Genomic DNA, 22,441 nt, shown 5'->3' with positions numbered 1-22,441 from the left:
ATCATTCGCATTATTTTACGCAGCAAGATCATTTAACATTTGCTGCTGATGGTGTTATCTGTTTTTATTACATCCGTGGGAAAATTGTCACTAAATTAACAGCAGTTCTACATAATATTTATACTCTGATTACAATTATGTGAAAGAGTATCTGCTGTTACTACCCTGCTCTGGAGCTAGCTAATAGTAGTTTTCCAGCTAATTTGAGTGTAGACTTGGATGAGCTGCAGGCATGACTAAGTTGAAATAAGTGGAAAAGGAAGAGTTTTAAGAGGTTAAAGAATTACAGAATAATCAATAGTGTTTACACATGCACCCCAAACCAAACTAGAACGCAGAGCAGTAAAAAGGAAGTGTATTGTTGAGTTATTTCAGGCCTCTGTAGTTGCGTCTTTAAACCCTTTCACTACATGTGTTACTGATGTCCTGTCCTGTCAGAATTACACGCTCACTGGCAAATGGCAACAGAGTCTTAAAGCCTGAATCCAATTACTAGTTACAAAGCCACAGGCGTGGGCTCAGCTTTGAGTGGGTCGAGTCACCGGGAGGGAACGGTGGGCTGTGGGTGTGTTTCAACAACCTGCTTCTGCTGAGGAAACACTTGATCTGTGTGGGCGTAGAGAGCAAACGCCAGGCTCGTATTGGGAGAGATTATTTAAAAACTTGCTCAGAGAGAGAGAGCGCTGACTCGCCCTCAGTGGCGCTTCGGTCCAGGCGTTCCTCCCCTGTTTGCAGGAGGAGTGGTACGGTCCACGTTGCCTAGGTGAGTTGACACTGCTTAGTGGGATAGACCTTATCAGCAGAGCCCATTGTTGCCAGGGGCTTTGGCTACTCCAGCGAGCACAGAGTGGACGCTCCTGTCTGCTTTTCTTTGCTCTCTCTGCACATGTTTGGATTTTAGAAGATAAAGAGAAGGTGTTTGCTCCCAGGTACTTCCTCTTTCCCTCCACCTCTTGTCTTTGTTTTCACTTCTTCTTATGTATTTTATTTCATCTCCTCTGATTCGGTTCCCTGACAAGTGGGATTAGACCAGGAAGCGGTGAATCCGTTTGAGATAACGGCCGGTTTCCTTCGTGTAGATGACACGTAAAGGTTGAGAGGCAGTGGCTCATTGTCCCAAAGGATCAGCTGTAAGGGACAAAGGGATATAATGTCCGGAGGATTTATCTGAAGGTGGAGAAAGGATGGGTGACAACGTTAGTGCAGGTAAACTGATAACACAAGTTAAACTAAATCTTTGTATGTGTCTAACAGATTCTTGTGCTTCAGCAGAGGCGCTTAAAGGGCAAATGTTATGTTAAACCTGTTGCCCCTCTCACACACAGGCAAAAAGCAACAGAGCGTTAACCGCAGATATTAAGCATTTTCATTGACTCACGTAAGCGTTTTTGGACCCTGTACTGAACAGTATATGTATCAGCGACAGTGTACAGGAGATATTCACATAGTAGACACATGCAGAGAAGTATTTTACATGTATGGTAATAAAACAACATCTTAAGACACTTTTATTCTGCATCAAAACACACTTACAGTCATGTATGTGCCCTTTTTTTTTTTTAGAATCTAAAAGTTTGCTCTACTTTACTACAAAAACACGTCAGGGCCCGACATTATGCAGACAAAGTATTTTGGGTGAGTTGCCATCAGGGTTTGGCTCATATTGACTGTTAAAGGCTAATATTGTGTGTGAATATTGGTATCCTTTTAAAGGAATTCATTAAGGATCAGGATCAGTTCATCTCTAATTGTCTTCTACATGATGCAAAAGAAAATGTCAGTGTTTTCTCTGGAATTTTATTTTGATTGTTTTGAGGGTACTTACATTTTTTTTAAGGTTGTGTTATCAGCTCTTCTCTCTCGACATTTTAATAATGAGCAGATTAATCGAAATGAAAATAATTGCCAGTTTTTACAGATGGGCAGTTAAATAAAAAGGTCATTGTTGGCCTGATATCTTTTTAGATATTGTGAGAGCCAGATGTTCCATCTTCAGGTTTGCATCATGTGAAAGTTGAACTTTTCTCCCCATTACATTTTATTCTCCCCCTCCTTTTTTTTTTTTTTGTTGCCGGTGCAGGCGGCAGTGACACACGGATAAGCCCAGCTGTGGTGACGTTGGCACTTTCTTTTGTGTCGTCGTGTTTTAGAGCTCAGTTGCTGCTGCTGGCTGTTTGGGCTCCAACAAGCCCAGCAAGCTGGTGAATCAGCAAGATGCGTCACCAGCGAGCTGTCTGATAGGAGCTGGGAGTGAAAAGACGAGGTAGTGATGGAGTGATAGACGATAGTGAGCCTGATAGTTAACCATTATTGTGGAAAAGTAAACATCACCTGCCAGTTCATCAGACCAATAAATCAGACATCTAACTAGAATTTCCCCATCTGAATATCTCAGTTACTTACTTACTTTATGTTGCTTTTGTTCTATAAGCACGTCAGTTTGTTCACAAACACAAAGAATCTGGTGGAGAGTTCGGCATTAGCAAGATACCAACCGATTAGTTGATCAATTGACAGATAAATTATTGTAATATATGACCACAGGAACACCTGTCCCTAAAATAAACTGTCCTAAGTCAAACCAAATGGAAGATACTAAGAGCATAATAGGGTTAGTTGTCGTCAGCCATGATTCGAAAATAAAACCCTAGCTAGTTGTGTTATAACAAGGTACTTTATCACATTGATCTAAAAATCATACACAAATCTAAAATTTGCAACAATCAGAAAGTAGAAAATACCCTAAAGCAACCAAAAATATAAGCTAGGTAGCCAAAATATGTGATTCTGATTGTCAGCGTGTGAAATATGGACAGTCTCGGTCTCACTAAGTGGATGAACTGAAATGTCATTAACATTTTGGTGGATTTAATGAGACTTAAAAAACACCTTGCCTCACAGACCATGTACAGAATGAGTGAGTGGCATACCCTCCCTTCAAACACACATGATTTGTATTTAAAACTGGAATTGGTTACAGCCTCTCCTCCCCAGTGGAGGAGTTTCTTCATGGTGGAGTCGTCTCTCGGTATCTGCCTCCCTCCTCCCCCTCAGTCTGACATTGGCTGGTATCTCTCAAAACAGACGTGGGCCCGGGCCAAACATTCCTGTCTGTGCTTTGTTTCCTGACAAGGACACAGAAGTAGATCTTCAACAGGAAAAACGGGGTTGTGAAGTAAAGAGTCGTGATGGGATGTACGTCTAACAGAAGTATCAGCTATCGGACCGAAATCAGGTCAAAACCAGTATTGGTATCAGAGTTTCCCCAGTAATAAAATCTGACAGTCAGTACCAGGTTTAAAATGTCAAAAATTAAACAGGAGAGCCACTTTTTTCCCTAGTGCTGAGACATTTGATAGATCATTGTAACGGCGTGTTTCCCAGTAAGCTATTTAGAGATCTAGGCTGAAATTGGGCTACGTCTAGCTGATAATCTACCACTTTAAAAGAAAGTTAAACCCTTTAAAATCCTACATTTGTTTTGCTGTTTGGTTTACCAGGATGGTCCCTTAACCGGAACCAACATTTTGCTGGACATAGTCTTTTTAAAACAACAAACATCATAATAAAACGTAAGAAGACAGTAGAGTGACAAAGAGGACAAAATACAGTGGCAAGTTAACACTGGCATTGGCCCAGGTTGTTCAGTAAACTACTATTGATTAAAGATTCCCAAAGAAAGTTAATTGTTATCAAAAAGTAAAGCAAATGAGTCATCATTCATCGAACGAAAAGTTCTCCCTCTTATCGTTTCTGTCCGAAAAACCTTAAGTTCCTAAAACAAATGATTCATTCGGAATAACAAAAGATTATTTCAGCCTGTTCCCAATAGAAATAAACTTGTATGGCGCATTTTCTGTGAATGTGTATCTTTTAAACAAGAGAATGAGGCTGGTTGCTGCATTAGCATGAACAAATATTTACCTTTAACCACTGTTTATCTGCAGTAGGTACTATTTACTGTAGGACTTTGACAGACTGCGAGTACTCTGTAATGTTTCAACTCCAAGTCGTCACATATGGACGCAATGACAAGACCTATTGGCGTCAGTTTGTAACATATGAGAAGCCCCTTAGCATCATGGTTTAGCGCACTTTGGGGAACGCTAAAAGCCGGTGTAGGATATTAATAACAGAAAAGTCCAAGTAAGACTTTAGCCCGGGAGACCGGTGTTTGTTTCCACTGTAAAACACAAAGTCAACATTTATTGTTTTTTCAAGGACGCTACGTAGCTACGTAAGTGCCGTAAGTAACGTTACTTAACCTAAATAAGTTAAGTTTTCTAACCCAAACCATGATCTTTTCCTAATCATAACCAAGTACATTTGGTGCCTATGCACGTCCAAAAAAGAGAGTGCGTTGAATGTTTCATAGATTTGAACATGTATTTTACCGATGGATATCTTGCTTTTAGCCATGCCAGCAGCGTGGCTCTGGGGTTCACAATGTTGGTCGGTTAGTCGGTCGACCACTTTGGTCCAGATGACAAAAACCATTGGATGGATTGCTGTGAGATGTATCTCGGGTATTCACAGGCACTGACTTTGGTGATTCTCTGACTTTTCCTCATCGTGCCATCATCAGGTCAAACATACACTTTATGTAGTCTCAGCTTTACTTTGGCGTTTAGTGTTAATTGGCACATGTTAGGCTGCTTACACGCTAAACTATGATGGTGAATACGGTAAACATTTTAGATGTAATGGTCTGCATGTTAGCATTATCATTGTGAGCATGTTAGCGTGCAGATGTTAGCATTTTGCTCAAAGGCGCTGTGCCTCACAGAGCCGCTAGCATGGCTGAGGACTGTAAAGGTGTGGTCAGACTATTTCTGCAAATCTCTACAAGCCTTTTTTTGTTCTGTGTCTTTGAAGTAAAGACGTTGAATCGTAGAGCTCTGGTACAGATGATTCAAATGACGGCGACAACGAGTTTCTCCTTCGTTTCTGATTCCCTGTGATGTCAGGAGAATGTCGACGCCGATGGCCTTTCACAACACAGTGTTGCGCAAATGTTTTACTCAAGTTCAAACATTTTCAGCTCACTCTGACACACATTATTTGCGTCGCCCATTAGGGTTCTTTGTGTGCTTTGTTTTAAAATTTGGCTTTATAAAAATCTTTTCCTAATCCACTTTACTGTAACTGGCTTGTTTGAAAGATTTTGGCTCACGAACAGCCACTTTCTGGCAGCAAAAAATGTTTGTGTTGCAGTTTTGACAGAATCCTTTATCTCTCTCAACCTTGTGACAAACTGTGAGCCGTTGTAGTGTATACGTCCCGCTGATTCAACTTTCCCAGCAGCCCCAGCGGCTCTGCAGGCCCAGCCACTTACCCTCCAAACACTAGATTACAACAAGGACGCTGGGCAGGACAATAACTCCTCCCCCTTGTCTCAAATCCGCTCTATAATCCCAGAGGAAATCTCCTCCGCTGCACAAGGTGCAGTGTGTTTGTGTGTGTGGTCATACGAGGAGGAGGAAGAAGAGGAGAGGGGGCAGCAGCTCTTCGATCATGGAGTTCCCAGATTCCTTGAAGTGTTTTTGAAGAAGTCGGCTGTGGAGAAGTAAAGTGGAAGTGTCTTATTCTTTTTATTTTTTTTAAACCAGAACTGGTGTAGTATTCTAGGTAGTTGGTAAGTTGCCAAGTTTTTTTTACATGTTGCTTTGCTTCTTTTCATTAAGAGAAGCCCACGCAAGTCGGTTTACCCTGCAAAAGTCTCCTTTATAATACCTAACTTCATACAGTCCAGATATATTATTTCAACCTGTTTTTAATAGAGCTTGTTTATAGTTACAAGGTTAGTTAGTAATAAAGTTTAAGTACTTAATTATAGACAGAAATGACTTGATCAGATGTAGATTTTTGCTGTGTTTGGAGCATGCAACTTTTAATAACCCCTGCAAGGATTTGTCTTTCAGTCTATCAGTTCTTATGTATTGTTTTATCCGGAGCGACTTTCAGGTTACGGAGATATGAAAAAGGGAAAATCCTTAATATTGAAGATCTTGGGCCATCAGTATTTTTATAGATTAATTTTAAAACCAATCGTTTCAGAACTACCTGAGATATTATTGATGCAGATTAAACAGATATTGCATCAGTCTTTGTGTTTAGTTTTAAGACAAGACTGTGCTTTATTGACACAGCGGATGTACTAGTAGCCAACTAGGCCAGTTTCATATTTAGTTCTTTTCTTGAATGAACTCTTAAACGTAGTTTGGTGTCTCCTCCCCTTTAGAATATCTTGACAGACCAGCTGTATCCCCTGACAATACACCCTCAGCGCTTTAGAAAGAGTGAAATTTGCATTTTCATTGTGCAGGAGTTTGTTTGGAGGCAACATGACTCTCACTTTTTATGTCACATTGAGCAGAGGGAGGGAAGGTTTTTAAATTAAAGTAACAGTTTAGGATATTTTTAATAAACACCATTTGCTGCTTCATAAATTTATTGTAGTAGCTGTTTTCTACATTTTTACATGTTTGGTTTGTGTGGAATATATGAAAGATGAGCCCTTTTGCTAGAAAATCACAGATGTCTCCAGAAATGTTTGAGCTGTCGATGAGTTACTGAGCTAAAGTTACTGTAAAGGTAAACGGATGCTGGTTTTAAAACGTGCTGAAAATCAAACTCAGTCGAGTGAAGTTTGAAAAACAAACCTGACCTCCAGAATAGAAACTCAAATATTAATTAAATAAGAAAAGTTTGGTTCTTAATTAAGTACGTATTTTTAGTTCCCACTATAAACTTTGTAGCATTATCAGAAACACTGATAATCTCCTCTAATTTCCTAGAAAGAATTGTACATTTGGGATGGACTAAAGAGAAAATCACGATGGTGCTCATTTGGTGCACCTCAAATTGATGACTGTTTTAATCGGGGATAGCGACTCAGCTCAGAATGCAAAAATGTAAGAATTGCATACAAGTTGCAGGGGTAATGTTTGCTGGACTGACAAATAGGGTCACTTATCAAACTGCATCAACAGATAACCCAAACGAGGCAGGTGCCAGTCTCACCCCGCCCACTGCTTCATTGATTTCTAAAGTGCAGGGTGGAAACAACACAGCAACTGACTTAAAACGGTACAACAGCAAAATACACTTAGATCATCAACATCTCAAGCAGTTTCCCTTCCTTTTCCCCTCTAATTTTATGCTCTCCTTTTACTTATTTTTACAACTCTACTGCTAACCACAACACTTTAGCAGGATTAGTACCAAATATATGTAATGGTCCCTCAGGGGCTATACAGAGCCAGGTGTAGTATTGTTTAAAAATCAGAAAGACAGTATCACACTTTCTTTAATGCACTGCAGCGACTGGGAAACTCTCAGACTCCTGGGAGATGGCCAACATAGATGTCCCACTTGAAGCGAGGCGATGGCCTCCCTGCATTCCTTTGCTGAAAGAATGCAGCGTCTCCAGGCCGGCAGGGTTGAAGTTTTCAATCAAGGCGACTGAAGTCTCATTTGGCTGAGATATTTCACTTCGGTCTGACATTTGAACTTGGGAACTTGGAAAACAACAGCTACATTAGCCGGCCCTCTGCCTGTCGGTTTGTTGCCAGATGTGTGGATTGTGTGTGTAGACTGTGTTTCATAGATAGTCTGGCAACTTGGGTGACGATTTTTCATCATAATAAAGTTCGATGGCCATGCAAATTACGGTTAGTTTCCTGAGAGGAACAACTAAATGGGGGAATACCAGGAGACGGCCTTGAAATGCGGGAAAAACCTGCGTAGTGTTGGAGGTATGAGGAGTGGAAGGTTGTGGTGGTTGGAGGGGCAACCTGTGGATCTGACTCAAATCAGTCTCTTTTGTAAAAGCTGAACAGATGAGCTCCGTCTGGGCCATATGGCTGTGACAGATCTGTCTCCAGCTCCTGTTGGGGAAGCCTTTCACAATAAGAGGGGTCACCCAACAGCCAATATGAAGTTACCTTGAGCGAGACACTGAACACCCGGTTGCTTTGACTTCAGACATTGTTCTGGGTAAAAGTCCGCTCCATGATTTGGTCCAAAATGCAGTCACATCTTAATGAGGCAGCCAGTTCAGTTGTAACTTTTTGGAAAGCTGAGAGCGATGTGATGCCAGCAGGGTTGCGCTGTATGAGAATTAGAAGTCTACATAATGATAAATGAATGACTGCTATGCGGTTAAAGTTCAAAGGTAGTCTTGTGGTAGTTTGGTTTGTATTTTAGGTTTAAAATTAGGCAGTTTTGTTTGGTGCATCTGCCTAGTGTAATACCAGAGTGGGCTAAAGATCTATAGGTAAGTCTCAGACTCTCTGCTTCAGAAAGAATAATTGATAATGTTATCATATCCTCTCTTTTTTTTATTTTTTTTTTCTCCTCCCTTCACTCGCCACCCATCAGGGCTAAAATGGTTGATGTTGTAACGTCGCGCACAATGCCGTCAGAAACCGAGGTTCATGTGGCGAGGAGCTTTCTCACCAAGATTTTGCGAAGCTCTATGAGGTACCATCAGCCAGCCACGTCCCGTTGTATTTGTTGGTAGATTTTCGTGAACCTAAATGATCTTTGGTCATCCAGTCTGTATGTTGTGCTTTGTGTTCCTTTGCAGTATTTTGTACTGTGTGTTACTAGTTGCCAAAACAAAATATTCTTTAGTTGTGTTCAGTACTGTGATGTTCAGCCTCTTCATTGCTATTAGTTGGTTTTGTCACATTTACATTTCATGAAGTTCACGCATTATATTCTTTCTCTGGTTTAATATTTTATTTGAAATTAAGTGTATGATCTATTGATCACGTGTAATTCTTTCCTTTGTCAACATGCTCTCCAGGAAAAACCGCTTCAGGCAAGGGTATGTGCAAGTTTGGTGTGAGCAAAGTGGGTAGTACAGTAATTTACAGTAATCGGTTTGTATTTCTAGGATTCTTACCGCGGTATGGATGCTATTATAAGAAGATAAATGCAAGAATATTTCATTCATATTTGATATATTAAGTCAAGCAACAACCACTCTTTTCTCAAATACCCAATAGTTAAGCGTATTGAAAGGTCTCCTTATTGACTTGCCATCATTAAATATTGGTTTTGTGATGTTGCTTTGGTTGTTTGGAGATGTGAACATACCCTTGTATCTTATCTCTAATCTCCAAACAACCCAATGTTAAACAATGGCATTTGCAAAATCCTGCCGTCTGTCTTGATAAGCACGATGTTTGCAAAACAAGGTGAAATGTCAAATACTCTTTTTGTGATTGTGTTTTGTTGCCTTGCTGCCCTGCAGGAAGAATGATCCAGGATCGCGGCCCCATTCGTGGCACTCATCCAAGCTGACAGAAGAGGAGTCGGAGCCCGCTAGGAGAGAGGCCACACCAGCGCCAGTCTGGCAGCCAAAACATGAAGCAAGGTGAGACTTTTAGGATCTCTTTTAGCTTCTCTGTGCGTTAAGAAAATATATTTAATTAATTTGCTAACCACAATCCTGATCAGATGTGCTAGTGGTGGTGTGTGAGGGATATTCTTATTTAATTAAACGTAATTTTAAGTCACTTCTAAAACATGAAGTAACAAAGGTAACAACATTTTTTTTTTTTTTTCCTGACTCCAGGCCCAAGGAGTCGTCCACTCAAGGGGACCAGGACACCCAGCATCCGCTAACGAGCCAGTTCAGCTCAGCCAACAACATGGAGAGACTGGAACGTCCCTCTCATCAGTACCCACCTGGTCGTCTTTCCCCAACTAAGTACATCAGCAACACTGAGCCGCCCTGTGGACCGGGAGGCAAAAGAGACTCCGGCTTCAGTTGTTTCTCTAGTGGCTCCAGCCCTTCTCTTCATGACGTAAGCACATCTGGTAGGAAGGGTACCGGCACTGAAAACATTTTCTTCAAGGGCCTTCATAGTGAAGGGCCTCAGCAGGCCGAGCGGCCAAGGTACCTGCAGCCCACACTGGGGAATGGAGGTTGGGAGGGGTCACGGGCTGAGGAGCAGCCTGCCTCGCGGGTCTCCATTGCAGGGAGACCCACCTCCGGCCCTGTGTGGCAGGTACCAGAGAAGAAGAAGTCCCAGTCCCCTCCTCCCCCACTTCCTCCCCTGCGCAGTGACAGTTTTGCCGCCACAAAGGTGTTCCCTTACTCTGAAGGGCCTAGTGGTCCAGCAAAGACCAAAGGCAGGTCAATTGAAAAACTGACAGAAAATAATGATCAGAATGGCCTCAGAGCTCACAGGAGAAAACCTCAGAGGCCAGACGTAGCTTCAACCCCCTACCCACCAAAGACTTCCTCCATCCTAACACGGCGGCTGACCACAACCACAACCAGCTGCACCCCAACAAACTCTTCTCCTTATCCAGCAGTGACATCAGACAGTCTCATTACACCCAACCGCCTGCCCACCTGAGACAATACAGTGACGAAAGTCCCCTCTACCTGAAGACCAGGTCAGCTCCTCCCACCAAGATTCAGAGTGTAGGAAGCTACTATCGCAGCCTCCAGGATCTACCCACAAGAGCCTTCAGCCGCAAACAGGTCCGACACTCCACAGCGTCCATGGCAAGTTCTGCTGCAAACCCGAATCTGGAGAACGGGGAGCACAACAGATACTACAGCCTAGCAAGCAAGCAAGCTGCTGAGCTTACGCCAGGCAGGGCAAAGCAGAGGGCTGGAGGGGGCAAACAGAGAAACCCCAGTGGATAAACGGTAAAGAGCCAGGCTTCCCAAGTTCCCTGAAGACGAACTTTAAGGCAAAGTACTCTCTACCTCAGTCCCAGATACCTTACAGTGAAAATAAGGAGCGCAATGCCCATTCTCATCCAGGAAATGGTCTACATCATGACCGACAATCCTCTGAACTTTCTGTTCGAAGCCGCAGCCCAGAGGATTCTGCAAAGAGAGGGGAAGGACACTCTAAAGACGTGAAAAGGCCCTTTCCAACTCATCTGAGTAACGATCATAAGGTCAACGTTTCAAGGCAGCAAGACCCATGGGTGCCTCAAGAAGATCACAGAATATCCCCCCTCAAAACCCCACTCCTCCACTCCCTGGCCCAGGAGAGTAGGACTCTGGCTGAGAGGCAACCGGCAGCTATGACCGCGGGTGTCGTGTCCAGCCAGGATGCCGGAGACCCCGTGGCCGTCAGCAGTGGAAAATCAAATCGGCGGAGCGACCGTTACGCCACCACCCTCCGCAATGAGATCCTGCAGAAGCGAGCCCAGCTGCAGAAGAGCCGCAGTGCTGCAACCCTGACATGCGAAGCGGAGGATGAGGAGGCAGAGGAGTGGAGATCCACAAAGACTTCCACGTCTTGTGGTGTGTCCTTCTCCAACACCTATAAGGATCACCTGAAAGAGGCACAGGCCAGGGTCCTCCAGGCTACCTCCTTCCAGAGACGGGACCTTGAGCCCCTTGGGCCAGAAGCGGCGGTAGTTAAAATCTCCAATGGACGCGTCAGAGGTCGTAAGCGCTTCCCCCTGGCCAAGAGGACGCACTCCTTCTCAGAGCCTGACAAGATAGACAAAGTAGGAGTGGAGGGAGAACCTCAAGCAGGCTCTTTCGGAGAGCGGAGGAGGTTCTTTGAGGCCAAACCGGCATTTTCCAGGCCTACACTGAAGTCCAGTCAGGGTACAAACACGAATGCAGATCTTGGTGAGACGGGCAAACCCAAAGAGAGAACTCCCCCTGGAGAATCTGAGGAGGCTAACCCATCTGCCGAAACCACCAACCGCCTCAGCCCTGGACACAAACAGGTCTTACTGGAGCAGCAGAGGCTCGGGACCTTTGCTGAGTATCAGGCCACGTGGAACAAACAGAAGAAGTCAGTAGAGGGAAAGACACAAGGGAGGTTTCACTCAGCGGAGAACATCTTAGATGCAGATGCCGAGGAGAAGGCTGCATGCATCCATGAGAGATCCCGATCTTCTCCCTCTGCAGACTTCTATACACAGGTGAGAAGTCAAGAATATGTGGACAACTGATTTAGAGAGTGTGTTTTGTGTGGCGGATGAGCTAACAAGTCTGTTCGAGACAGTTCCTAAGCACTTAGAAATGATTGATGGAATAAAATGAAAAGTTACTGTATTTTATAAGTTATTGAATAAATCTGGAATTTTTTTTTTCAATCCGAATAAACTTGACAAGAACTCATAAATGGATTTACGAGTTAAGCAAAGAGGCTCTTTACCTTTCTTTTGCAGAATATTCCTTCATCATGGAGAGACCCTCACAGCCAGCAGAGCAGTTACCCCACCAGGTGAGAGAACTGTACAAATAAGACAATATTTCCAATGCTGCTGCTATTACTGACTTCTGTTGCTACTATTATTAAGTACAGATTCAGATATGGTTCATCCTCCAGCCACTCCAAGTTCACTCTGCTTTACAGAAATAGATCTGCTCTTCTGTCCTCGTCCAGTGTTAGTTACTGTGATGTGCTGTATAGTGTCTTGTCTTGTTAGTTGTTTGTTGTGATGTCGTTTTCAGCACTGTGGACCGTGAGAAACGGCATTTTGTTCATTTGTATACTTGGTATGTGGATGAATGGCAGTAAACAAACAGAAAACAAAATAATTGTGAAATCCATTCAGTCAAATAATTACAACAAACTAAAAAGGACACAATCAAAAAGACTGTAAAATAAACAAGTGATCAATTCTTTAATGGCTCAGTGAGTGCTTGGCCGAAGGTTTCAGTGTAATAAATATCCAACGACCTGAAGATGGCACAGTGTTTGCCAAGTCAAAGGTCAAACAGTTCACCGCTGCACTTTCCAAAGTGTCCATCAGAACGCTTACCTGCTGTCGATTGCTCTGGAACATCCGCTAAAAAGAAATGCTCGTCAAGTTTCATGTAAACGTGGAATGTATTTGAGTGGTGAGATTTCAGGGCAGAGAAAAAATGTATTTCAGGTTTCTTGAGCTGACAAGAAAATATCATTTTCTGTCAAACTAGATCTCTTCCCAACCTTATCTCGTGTTGTTGGAGCTCATGTTGATGCAAACAGTATCTCCGGGACTCCTGTTGCAAACTACACCCAGATTGACAAAAGTGTGCGTGCAATTACAGGTGATTTACGGCGGGCGGAGGGAGTATCATTTTATCCTTAAGCTGGTGTTGAAAATTAACACTCAACAGTTACATAATCGATCACTTCCTTCGCTAAATGGTGAAATTAATCCACAGCATTTTCTCCTTTGTTGAAATACTGTCTGCCAAGGTGGGACATAAACGCCTTTTAATAAATACACCATTCAACCAGTCAGTAAACCTTACCCCAACGTATCTTAACTAAAGTGTAGCTGGAATTCCTTCTTTCTAGTGTTACTGCCTTAATGTTACATTCTTTAGTGGGTGGTGTTTGAACAAAAGTTTTGCTTTGCGTTCACCATTAACCAAACCCCCTAATTTATACATTTAAAGGCTCTTAAATCTACTCTTTTTGTGTGCAGTTCACCTTAACCTGAGGATTAAAAATTAAGGTTGAGCCAGTACTCAGTTGAAACAAGTATCTGGTAGAGATAATAGAGTTAATCAGAATAAAATGTGTCAGTATCTGTTAACTAATAATAAACTATGAACAAATAATTGTTCTCTACCTATTGTAATCAAAAACGTTGCTCTCATTAAAAGTACGGCTACACATACAGATCATTTTATAAGTTGAACAGGTACAGATGCTGTACTCGCTCATCCCTAATGAAAAGTTACAAATTGGTAAATTCTACCCTAAGAACATCAAAATTAAGTGTTGCTTATGCTTCTCAGTCTGCCAATACATTCCTGATCTCATGTTTAACCCAGTCAGTCCTTAATCTTTCAAATGAGGGACATTTTAAGCATTGCATTTCAATATTTAAGGGAGCCTGAAGCAAATTTTTGCACCCGTATCTGCTAAATGTATTGAAAGTGTCGTCACTTTTTTTTGCATTGATTTGTCAAAATAATCAACACGTATCTAAAATTATACAAGAACTGAAAAATAAGCATTTGAAAAGTCAGATTGTGCACTTGTTTATTTTAAAGCCAATGAGCTGCTGCAGCTGGATAGTTAGTATATACAGTTTATTTTAAACCATTAGCTTTTAATGTAATCCTATCATTCCATGTATGGCAGACACCTTTATCCTGGAAACAATTCTGCAACTAATAATATTTACAGTAAGTGTTGTAGTAAAACCATTTATTTACACTAAATGTTTCTTTAAGTCAGATCCTGCCCCTATCTCTGTCTCAGCTTACATGTAATCCAACCTCTGGGTTTTGGTTTCCATTTGTGGCTCAGTTTTCCACACCATGAAACACACACTCACTGAACAGGCAACACGCCCTTAAAGCTCCTAAAGTCAACAGGCAGAGGATCCACTAATGAGGTTCAAATAAACCAATTAGAGATGCTAGTGGAGTAAACAAACATAGTGGTGCTTTAGCCAGGTAAACAACTACTTGTGAACTTTGCACACATCACTCTTAAACATAATTTTTATTTAAAAAAAAAAACATACCCATAATGAAAAGCTTTTTTTGATGAACCAGTTACAGGCTTGTTTTTCTACACAGCCACTTCTGACTCTTGTTGTCTTGAAGGAGTTTGAGCTGATGCACAACTTTTTCCAAGTACTACTGAAAAACATAAGTACATTTGAAATGTATCTGTGTGTAAACAAACCTTTTCTAAACTTTCCTCCTCAGAACCTATAATACAATTACAAACATATTTTCAGAGATGTCAGTGTACTAAATATGTTTAAAAGTTCTTCTAAGATTATATTAGATATCTAATACTACAGTACTACAGAAAACTGCTATATGCAAGGGTGGGAACATTTCATAAAATAATTTTAAACAGAAATAGTGTTTTAACAGATTGGACATTGATGTTTAACTATTAGATGTAAGTTTTCCTTATTAACAAACATGAATATCACCATTTAGTGTGACGTTTAATGTGCACAAGTGTTTTCTAAAATTGATGACTCATGATTAAAGTAATTTTGTGGGGTAGGGCCCCCACATTTGCTTTTGAAATGGGCCCCCAGATGCTTCAGGCCGCCACTGCTTATAAAGAAGGTAAAATTAGACTTTTCCCTCAGGTGCTGATGACATTTGTCTTTATTTTGAACTCTAGAGGAAAAACGGAGAGCAGGCAGCGATACCAGCCCGACCACAGCCCACAGTCGGCCCCGTCAGTCTCCAGAAATGAGGGCCCAGTCCCAGGCCTCACTGACCACAGGACCAAACCAGAGACTGCCAATCCCTCCCACACTGCACACTCCTCAGGCCCTTGCAGCATTAGCCCCAACCCTGGCTCCCAGCACCCATCTCAGCTTCCACAAACTAAGGGCCTCCTGCCGCCGCCCAGGCCCCATTTAGGCCAAGAAACCACATCCTCCTCCCAGGAATTCCTCGCTGGCGCCCAGGCAGATCCGGCAGCGCTCCAGCCTCTGTCCAGCTCCAGCTCTGACACCCAGCACCATGCTACTGCCCAGAACTCCTCCGCCGGCCCCGCCCCGGCCAGCTCTCCACACCTCAGCAGGACCAGAGCAGACATGAGCACAGAAGGTGTAGAAAACGAGGAAGAGAAGGAGCAGCCACAGCCACCTTCCTCGTCCTCCTGTACGGCCGCTCTGTCTCTTCCCGCAGATCAAGCGCGACCTCCCTCGCCACAGTTTGCACCGCTGAGACTCACCGACAACCGCCGGCCGTGTTCGTGCAGGATGACTCAACGCTCAGGTAAAGAGCTTAGCCAAAGGGCTTCAGGCCTCATTACTTTGTAAGCTTTTTCCTTCTGTTCTAGTAGAGGAGGCTTTGACGAACAACTTTAGGTAAACAAGTGCAAGAAAGCTTGGACGAAAGTCGGGCAGTGAAGAACAATACAATGTCAGAGTGTAGAGAGAAAAGAAGATTAATGATTATGTTTATATGTCAGACTTAAAATAACACTTGTGGTGGAACCGCAAATAGCACAAACAGTGTCAAAGGAATTGATTTTAAGAAAAGCCCATTGTCACAAAGGAAAATGCTGATACCTCTGAGTTGCTGAAGAAGCCTGTAATGTAAAACGTGCTCACAGAGAGGAGGATCAGTTTGATTGTGCTTGTAGCTGATTTCCTCTACGGCCAGAAACAAATCGAACTGGAGGCTGTAATTTTGTTAAAGCCACATTGCTGCTGTGACCTTTTTGGTTTCCACTGCAGTTCTACTGTACGATCCGTCCTTTAATTAGAAACTGTCGACTGTGTAGCTATGATGTTTACTACAAAATGTGTGTTCACACCATCTGTGCTTCATTGTTAGGGCAGATGTTTTCTTTTAAATGACCAGTTGGAAGACGTGTTTCCAATATCAAAACCCGACTTTCCCTGAGATTAAACATGAACAGTGCAAGATTGTGTCACATTTACATTATTCTTTAGTCTCTGAGGGTGTAACGAGTAAGAAATTATCTCCCCCTTCAAAATAAAATACCTGTGAGCAAGGCATAGAATTGCAAAATGTTTGGGAGCCAGAAGTGTAAAAAAAAAACTGTGAAAATGTGATGCTAAAAAATCATTTTGAGAATAATAGTGAAAGGATGTTTCATTTGTACCATACACGTATCAGATAAAGATTATTAAGTTTATTTGTATTAAACATCAGGATGTTATCACATCACCTGTCTCACTTCTATGTTTAGTTTTGAAATTGTAGACTATTTTTAGATAATCACGATTTCCTGTCCAGGTCAGAAAATGATTGGAAGCTCCCAGCTGAGATGGATGTGAACAGTCCGGGGAGGAAAGTCCCTGTGAGGATCGTCCACGCCGAGAGCAGCTCGGAGCGAGAGGGCCGGGCCTACCTGCTTCAGAGCAGCGAGACCGGTAGCGTCGAACCGCCACCCCTCATCCCCTCCCTGAGCGCCACAGAGCGCCCGGCCTCGTCTCTGTTCAGCGCCTACACCCCCAAGACTGATCAGGACCAGGCTAAGGCAGCGTCAGTCCCTGAGTCGAGTTCAGCGGGCTCTCGGCACTCAGAGGAAGACGCCAAGAGAGAGGAGCTGGCCAGGGACATCATGGGTAAAGACAAGTCCCTGGTGGACATCTTGGACCAGAGCGGCAGGATGACCACCATGGACCTGATGGAAGGACTCTTCCCAGCAGAGGAGCAGATCCTCCAGCGCAGGAGGGCCTCCGCTGGCTCCAGGCTGCTCACCTCATCCCCAAGGAGCACAGACAGGTGGGAAATGTTACTAGCACAGCTGGGTGTCCAGCGCTGGATGGAGACCTAAAGTTGGCAGCTTCAGAAACACAGCAGCAAAAACTAATGTTAAAAATTCTGTCCATCCTGTTTTGCCTTTCCATTCTCTCAGGAATTTTATTGCTAACTTTATTCAAAATCTAAATTGTAAGAAAATATAAATGCAGATATGAATATCTACAGCGCACAGTAAACGTGTGTGCAAAGAAAAACCAGGGAAATGGATAAATTAAATTAACTAATTAAACTAATTTCACTGTTAAAGACATGCACTTTTTTTTAAATTAACAGCTCTGTAATGAGTGAGCTGAAGTTTGAGGTTTGTTTTTCCTGTGCAGCCTGTTCAGCCTTCGCTCAGCCTGCCCTCTGGTGGACAAATGTCTCATTGCAGTTATCACCTCCAAAACAATATTTTGCTTGTTTTTTTAAAGTGAAGACAATTTTCAGCTGCCGGTTGCAGAAACGGATGGATTTTTAGATCTGTGTGTATTCCAGCTATTGCTTGTTGTAAGCTTTATTATGTCATTCCCAAATGTCTCGATTATCTTTAATGGTAATCATAACAATTTGGCATTACAAATATAGGGGAAATGCATTTAGAATAATCACACGCATAAATATGTTTGTCTTGGTGTCATAAGTAAGACACTATGTTGGTGAGAGAAGGATTTTTATTCAGGGTCTCTATGCAAGAACATAAATAAAAGCAGCAACATGTTTCAGTTAAACATTTCAAAGACTGCGTGCACAAATGTGCAGCATCATTTCCTAAAAATATGACTTTAATTCCCAGCGTGTGTGTGTGTGTGTGTGTGTGTGTGTGTGTGTTATCAGGAGGGAGGAGGAGGACCTGTCTGGATCAGCTGCAGCCTCCCTGGTCCCCAGCTCCTCTTATTACAACACGTCGGCTCCCAAAGCTGAGCTCCTCATCAAGATGAAGGACATGCAGGAGCAGATGGAGGAGCAGGACTCTGAAGATGAACTGGACGTCGACCTCGCCAGTAAAAAGGTAAAACTCTCCCACTGACAGACAGACAGCATGGAATATGTTAATCAGCCTCAATTTGTCAGTCTTAACAGAAATTAGAAAGAATATTTAACAGTCTGTAAGTGGAAACTTGATTTGCTTTAAGGTGGAATAAGAAAACTTTGTGTTTTGCTGGATCTGTTTTCTTCATGCTCTGCAGCAAGAGCTGATCTCCAGCCTGGCAGAGAAGCTAGGGGTGCTGCGGGAAGCTCGGCACAGCCTGCAGGAAGACGTGGAGGACAATGAGGCTCTGGGCCGTGAGGTGGAGGCCACCGTGCAGCGCCTCTGTCAGCCCAATCAGCTCGACAAGTTCCGCATGTTCGTGGGCGACCTGGACAAGGTGGTGAGCCTGCTGCTGTCGCTGTCGGGGCGGCTCGCCCGGGTGGAGAACGCTCTCAACAGCCTGGAGGACGAAGCCCCGCCGGAGGAGAAGGTACACGTGAGGGCAGGGGGAGGATCTTTAATCTGTTCAGATAAATCATAAAGTACATCCTGAATAATTTCTAATATCCATCCGTCATCAGAGAACCCTGACAGAGAAGCGCAAGCTGCTGATGCAACAGCACGAGGACGCCAAGGAGCTGAAGGAGAACCTGGACCGCCGGGAGCGTCTGGTTTCTGGCATCATGGAGGCCCACCTGGAAGCGGAGAGCCTGGACGACTACCGCCACTTTGTGAAGATGAAGTCGGCCCTCATCATCGAGCAGCGTAAACTAGAGGACAAGATCAAGCTGGGCGAGGAGCAGCTGAAGTGCCTGGTGGACAGTCTGCCGCTGGAGCAGAGGCCGCTGCTCTGATATAGTTGTCGAAGCTAAGGAGCTTCAGGAATTGAATTAGGAACTGAGATGAGTCAATTATACAGATAAGTGATTAAAAAAACAAAGACTGCTTCTTTGAGGCCAGATTTTTGCACAATGAGTTTTCTCTTTTTTAAGTATTCCAAAGCCAGAGTATTTTTGATTTGCTGATGTTTCAGACACAACCCCATGGCGCTTTTTCAATGTTATAATACATAAGCATCTATGTGTGGAGGAATCAAACACAACCAGCATTTTATTTCTGTAAAAACGGGTCACAGTTGGAGGCCTTTTTAACACCAGGTTGAGCGGTAATTCTCCAGAAAGTGTTTGATGCTGAAACACTGATTTTTAGATAGCGTAAGGCTTAAATCATATTTAATTGAGCTCTGTATGTATTTGCATTTCAGCGCAGCCTCAGAGATGAAGATGGGGACGTGATGTAAGGTGAACTGACAGTGTTTCCAGTCTCCCTTTTATTATTTGTGTTTCTGAATAGTAGTATTTAAGGCGCATCATGAGCTCCTCCTGCTGGACGTGGCTCAGTTTGTAATTAATTATCATCACGTGATGTGTTTTAAGTTTTAAAGTAATATTTTCTAGTAATTTATTGTAGCTCTTTTGGAAGCCTCTGTGGAGAAAGAGAGGAAATGTTTCCCCGGTAATTTATTTTCACTCATGACCTACTTTTTGTTTTCTAATGAAATGAAGTTTGATTCCAAAATGCTATAAATCTATTGTTAGGTTACAGGTTTTTTAAAAAGTGTTTTCATCTCGTCAACTATGATATTAAGTAATCTTTCCTGCTTTTACTACAGACCACCTCTTCTTTTTGTGCAGTGTATCATTCCCTAAGGGTAAATATCACATTGTCAAAATATCTCATTATGGAGTGAAACTCTTTGTGCTAGAATAAGAGGTGAATCTGATGACTTTATTCTCATAGAGACGATGCTGACTTGTTCCAGCAGTACAGACGTTGCTACTACTTGTTTTTCTACACGATAATACACTGCTAATATTCCCTGGATTGTTTTTCATTCACACTTGGTGCTTTTAGCTGAAGCTCCCATCTTAAAAACTAGGAGACTGTCTCAGTACCAGCAGATTCCTGACAGATGTACCTTTTTCTACTTCCTGCCTCAGGCAGAGCTGGTGTTTCTGAGGTTAATCTAATAGTTTTAGCACTTTACTCTCTGGTTTGGTCCATACAGGGGCCTCTCTAAATATATATATATAGATATATTTATTTGAAGACGTGCCTACTGTAGCCTCCCACCACTGTGAATTTCACGGACTGACACGTGGCTGCGTCCACTTCATTTATGCAGTGCACTCTTTCACCAACTTTCAAAGCAATAAAATTATAAAGTTTAGAGATGCAGTCTTGTTTTTTTATTATACCTAATAAATTTATGTCTTGTTACTGCAACAGATCTCTTTATCGAGACTTTATCAAGTCATAAATTTACTTTACCTGTCAATAACCCACTGAAAAACTTATTTCAAGAAAATCAAACTTTTAAGGACCCATTTACAGATATTTAAATTATAGCCCACCTTGTGTTTAGTTTGTACATTTCTAAAAGTTTCTACACCAGCTCAGAAATAATACAAAGTTAACGTAAGGAAGCTTTGGACTCGTTGGAAAGAGTATTTTGTACTCTTATAGCAGTTTTGCCGTGCTTCCAATTTATTGTGCTAAGCTAGGCTAATGAAGCACATGAGAATATTTTTGAAAATATTTGCTTTTGAAGACAGTGAAGTGAATTAAAGAAGAGCAGATGGTGCACATTTTAACTTAACTTGAGCAAGTTAAAACATAGTGTCATTATTAGCTCAATCTGTGGGGACTTTGCTTGGTAACCGCTAACTGCTCCTAATTACGTGAAATCTAACACATTTCCCCTTTAGGATAAAAAAAAATTTAAGCATGTGGGGATAGTGTCAACACAACATTGGAACATGCTAATACACTCAATTTCATAATCCAAAGAGTATTACTAAACAACATCTCAGTTTGAACTGTTTGGGATGTAAAATGTTTCCGTACTTTTGGTCAATCAGAGACTTAACCAGGCTGTTTAAAGTTAAAATGCTGATTTTCTATTGATGTCTTAAATGGAGAGAAGTGATTCTGCAGAAGGATTGTTGATATTTGAACTACCCAAACAAATTCACCCCTCCCCTCAGTGCTCCATCCTGAATCCAGATCTTGGAGGTTTCTCCAGCGTTAAAACAGCTCACCAAGATTAACACCGTCTTCACCCTTGTCTTTAACTGTCTTCTCTGTTTAAACTCTTCAGACCTTTTCCTCTTTGGCTCTTTCTCAGCCATCTGTCCTTCTTCTCAGTGCCTTGAGTCCAGCACGTTCAAATGTGCTGGTGTATAGAACTCTCTCTGTCACTGCTCCTGAGCACAAGCACTAACAGCACCTGTTGCAACAGCGTCCACACCATTTTCTTTGTTTTCCATTTTCAGAGAGAGAGAGAGAGCGCTTGTAAACAGTGAGGAAATATTTGCGGAATATAACACAAAGGGTTTTGGATTACAATCACCTACTGTCCCTTTAATATGCCCACAATATACAGACTGAATGTGTCTCCAATGTTTACCCGAAACAACGTGTTGGGTTTTATTGTCTGGTCGCTGCTTTAGAGGGTTTTCTGCCCCGACTTGAATTAATTGCTCATAATTATTTACATGACAGTGATATTTCATGAACAAAGAAACTGTCTTAGAATCAAACATTTCCAAGATGAGACCTTTTCTTTCTGCCTAAAATCTGGAGACTGTTATTCATGCTTTCACAAATTTTCAGTTAGATTACTGTAATTCCCTCTCCCGTCTCCAGCTCAACCTGCTCTACTGCTAGGATTTTAACTTGATCACTTGACGCTGATCCTAGCTTCCATAGACCAACTAGATATTATTAATTACCTAAAAAAGCCCTGCGAGGCCTATAGCCCTAAGTTCTCTAGCAGATCTTCTCGCGCCCTATGCCCCTTTCCACTCCCTGAGATCCTCGGATCCTGGTTGTTTCAAGGTCCAGATTTATACTCGGAGGTTACACAGCCTTTGCAGTTCAGAGTGGAATGACCTGCATGAGGAGATCAGGGCTGCAAACTATTTTACATCACTTTCTTTAATGTTTTGCTGCAATTTAATTTCTTTTTATTTTACTGTAAAGCACTTTGTAGCAGTTCTGAAAGGTGCTATATCAATAAAGTCTATAATTATTATGATTACTATTGTTATTATATCACTCTGATTCTATGTTGCAACCTTTGAAACAGCCAAAGGTAGTTAGTGTTGATACTGTTTGCTTAGGTTGGGCCGAGTTGGAGCGGAAAGAGACCGGCGAGGAAGGATTATTGCCAAATCTGTTACCAGAAGTTCTTTATTTTATGACAA

General features: G+C 42.3%; 1 protein-coding gene across 1 annotated transcript in view; it reads left to right on the top strand.

Moving 5' to 3' along the window:
• Positions 1-22,272, top strand: part of LOC119915634 (protein Shroom2-like) — a 28,664-nt gene extending 6,392 nt beyond the window's left edge. The window contains 10 exon segments of the mRNA XM_038735256.1: positions 9,263-9,385; positions 9,587-10,217; positions 10,220-10,607; positions 10,610-11,919; positions 12,169-12,224; positions 15,096-15,740; positions 16,691-17,182; positions 18,038-18,212; positions 18,391-18,663; positions 18,755-22,272. Coding sequence (XP_038591184.1) covers positions 9,263-9,385; positions 9,587-10,217; positions 10,220-10,607; positions 10,610-11,919; positions 12,169-12,224; positions 15,096-15,740; positions 16,691-17,182; positions 18,038-18,212; positions 18,391-18,663; positions 18,755-19,027 — 4,366 coding nt within the window. The 3' untranslated portion in view covers positions 19,028-22,272.
• Positions 22,273-22,441: the final 169 nt, after the last annotated feature.

The sequence above is a fragment of the Micropterus salmoides genome, unplaced genomic scaffold, assembly GCF_014851395.1.
Source record: "Micropterus salmoides isolate LMB-PRFRI ecotype aquatic unplaced genomic scaffold, ASM1485139v1 Ms_hic_scaffold_1, whole genome shotgun sequence".
Classification (NCBI taxonomy): domain Eukaryota; kingdom Metazoa; phylum Chordata; class Actinopteri; order Centrarchiformes; family Centrarchidae; genus Micropterus; species Micropterus salmoides.
Note: the sequence above shows the minus strand (reverse complement) of the source record. Positions and strands in the feature narration are given on the sequence as shown.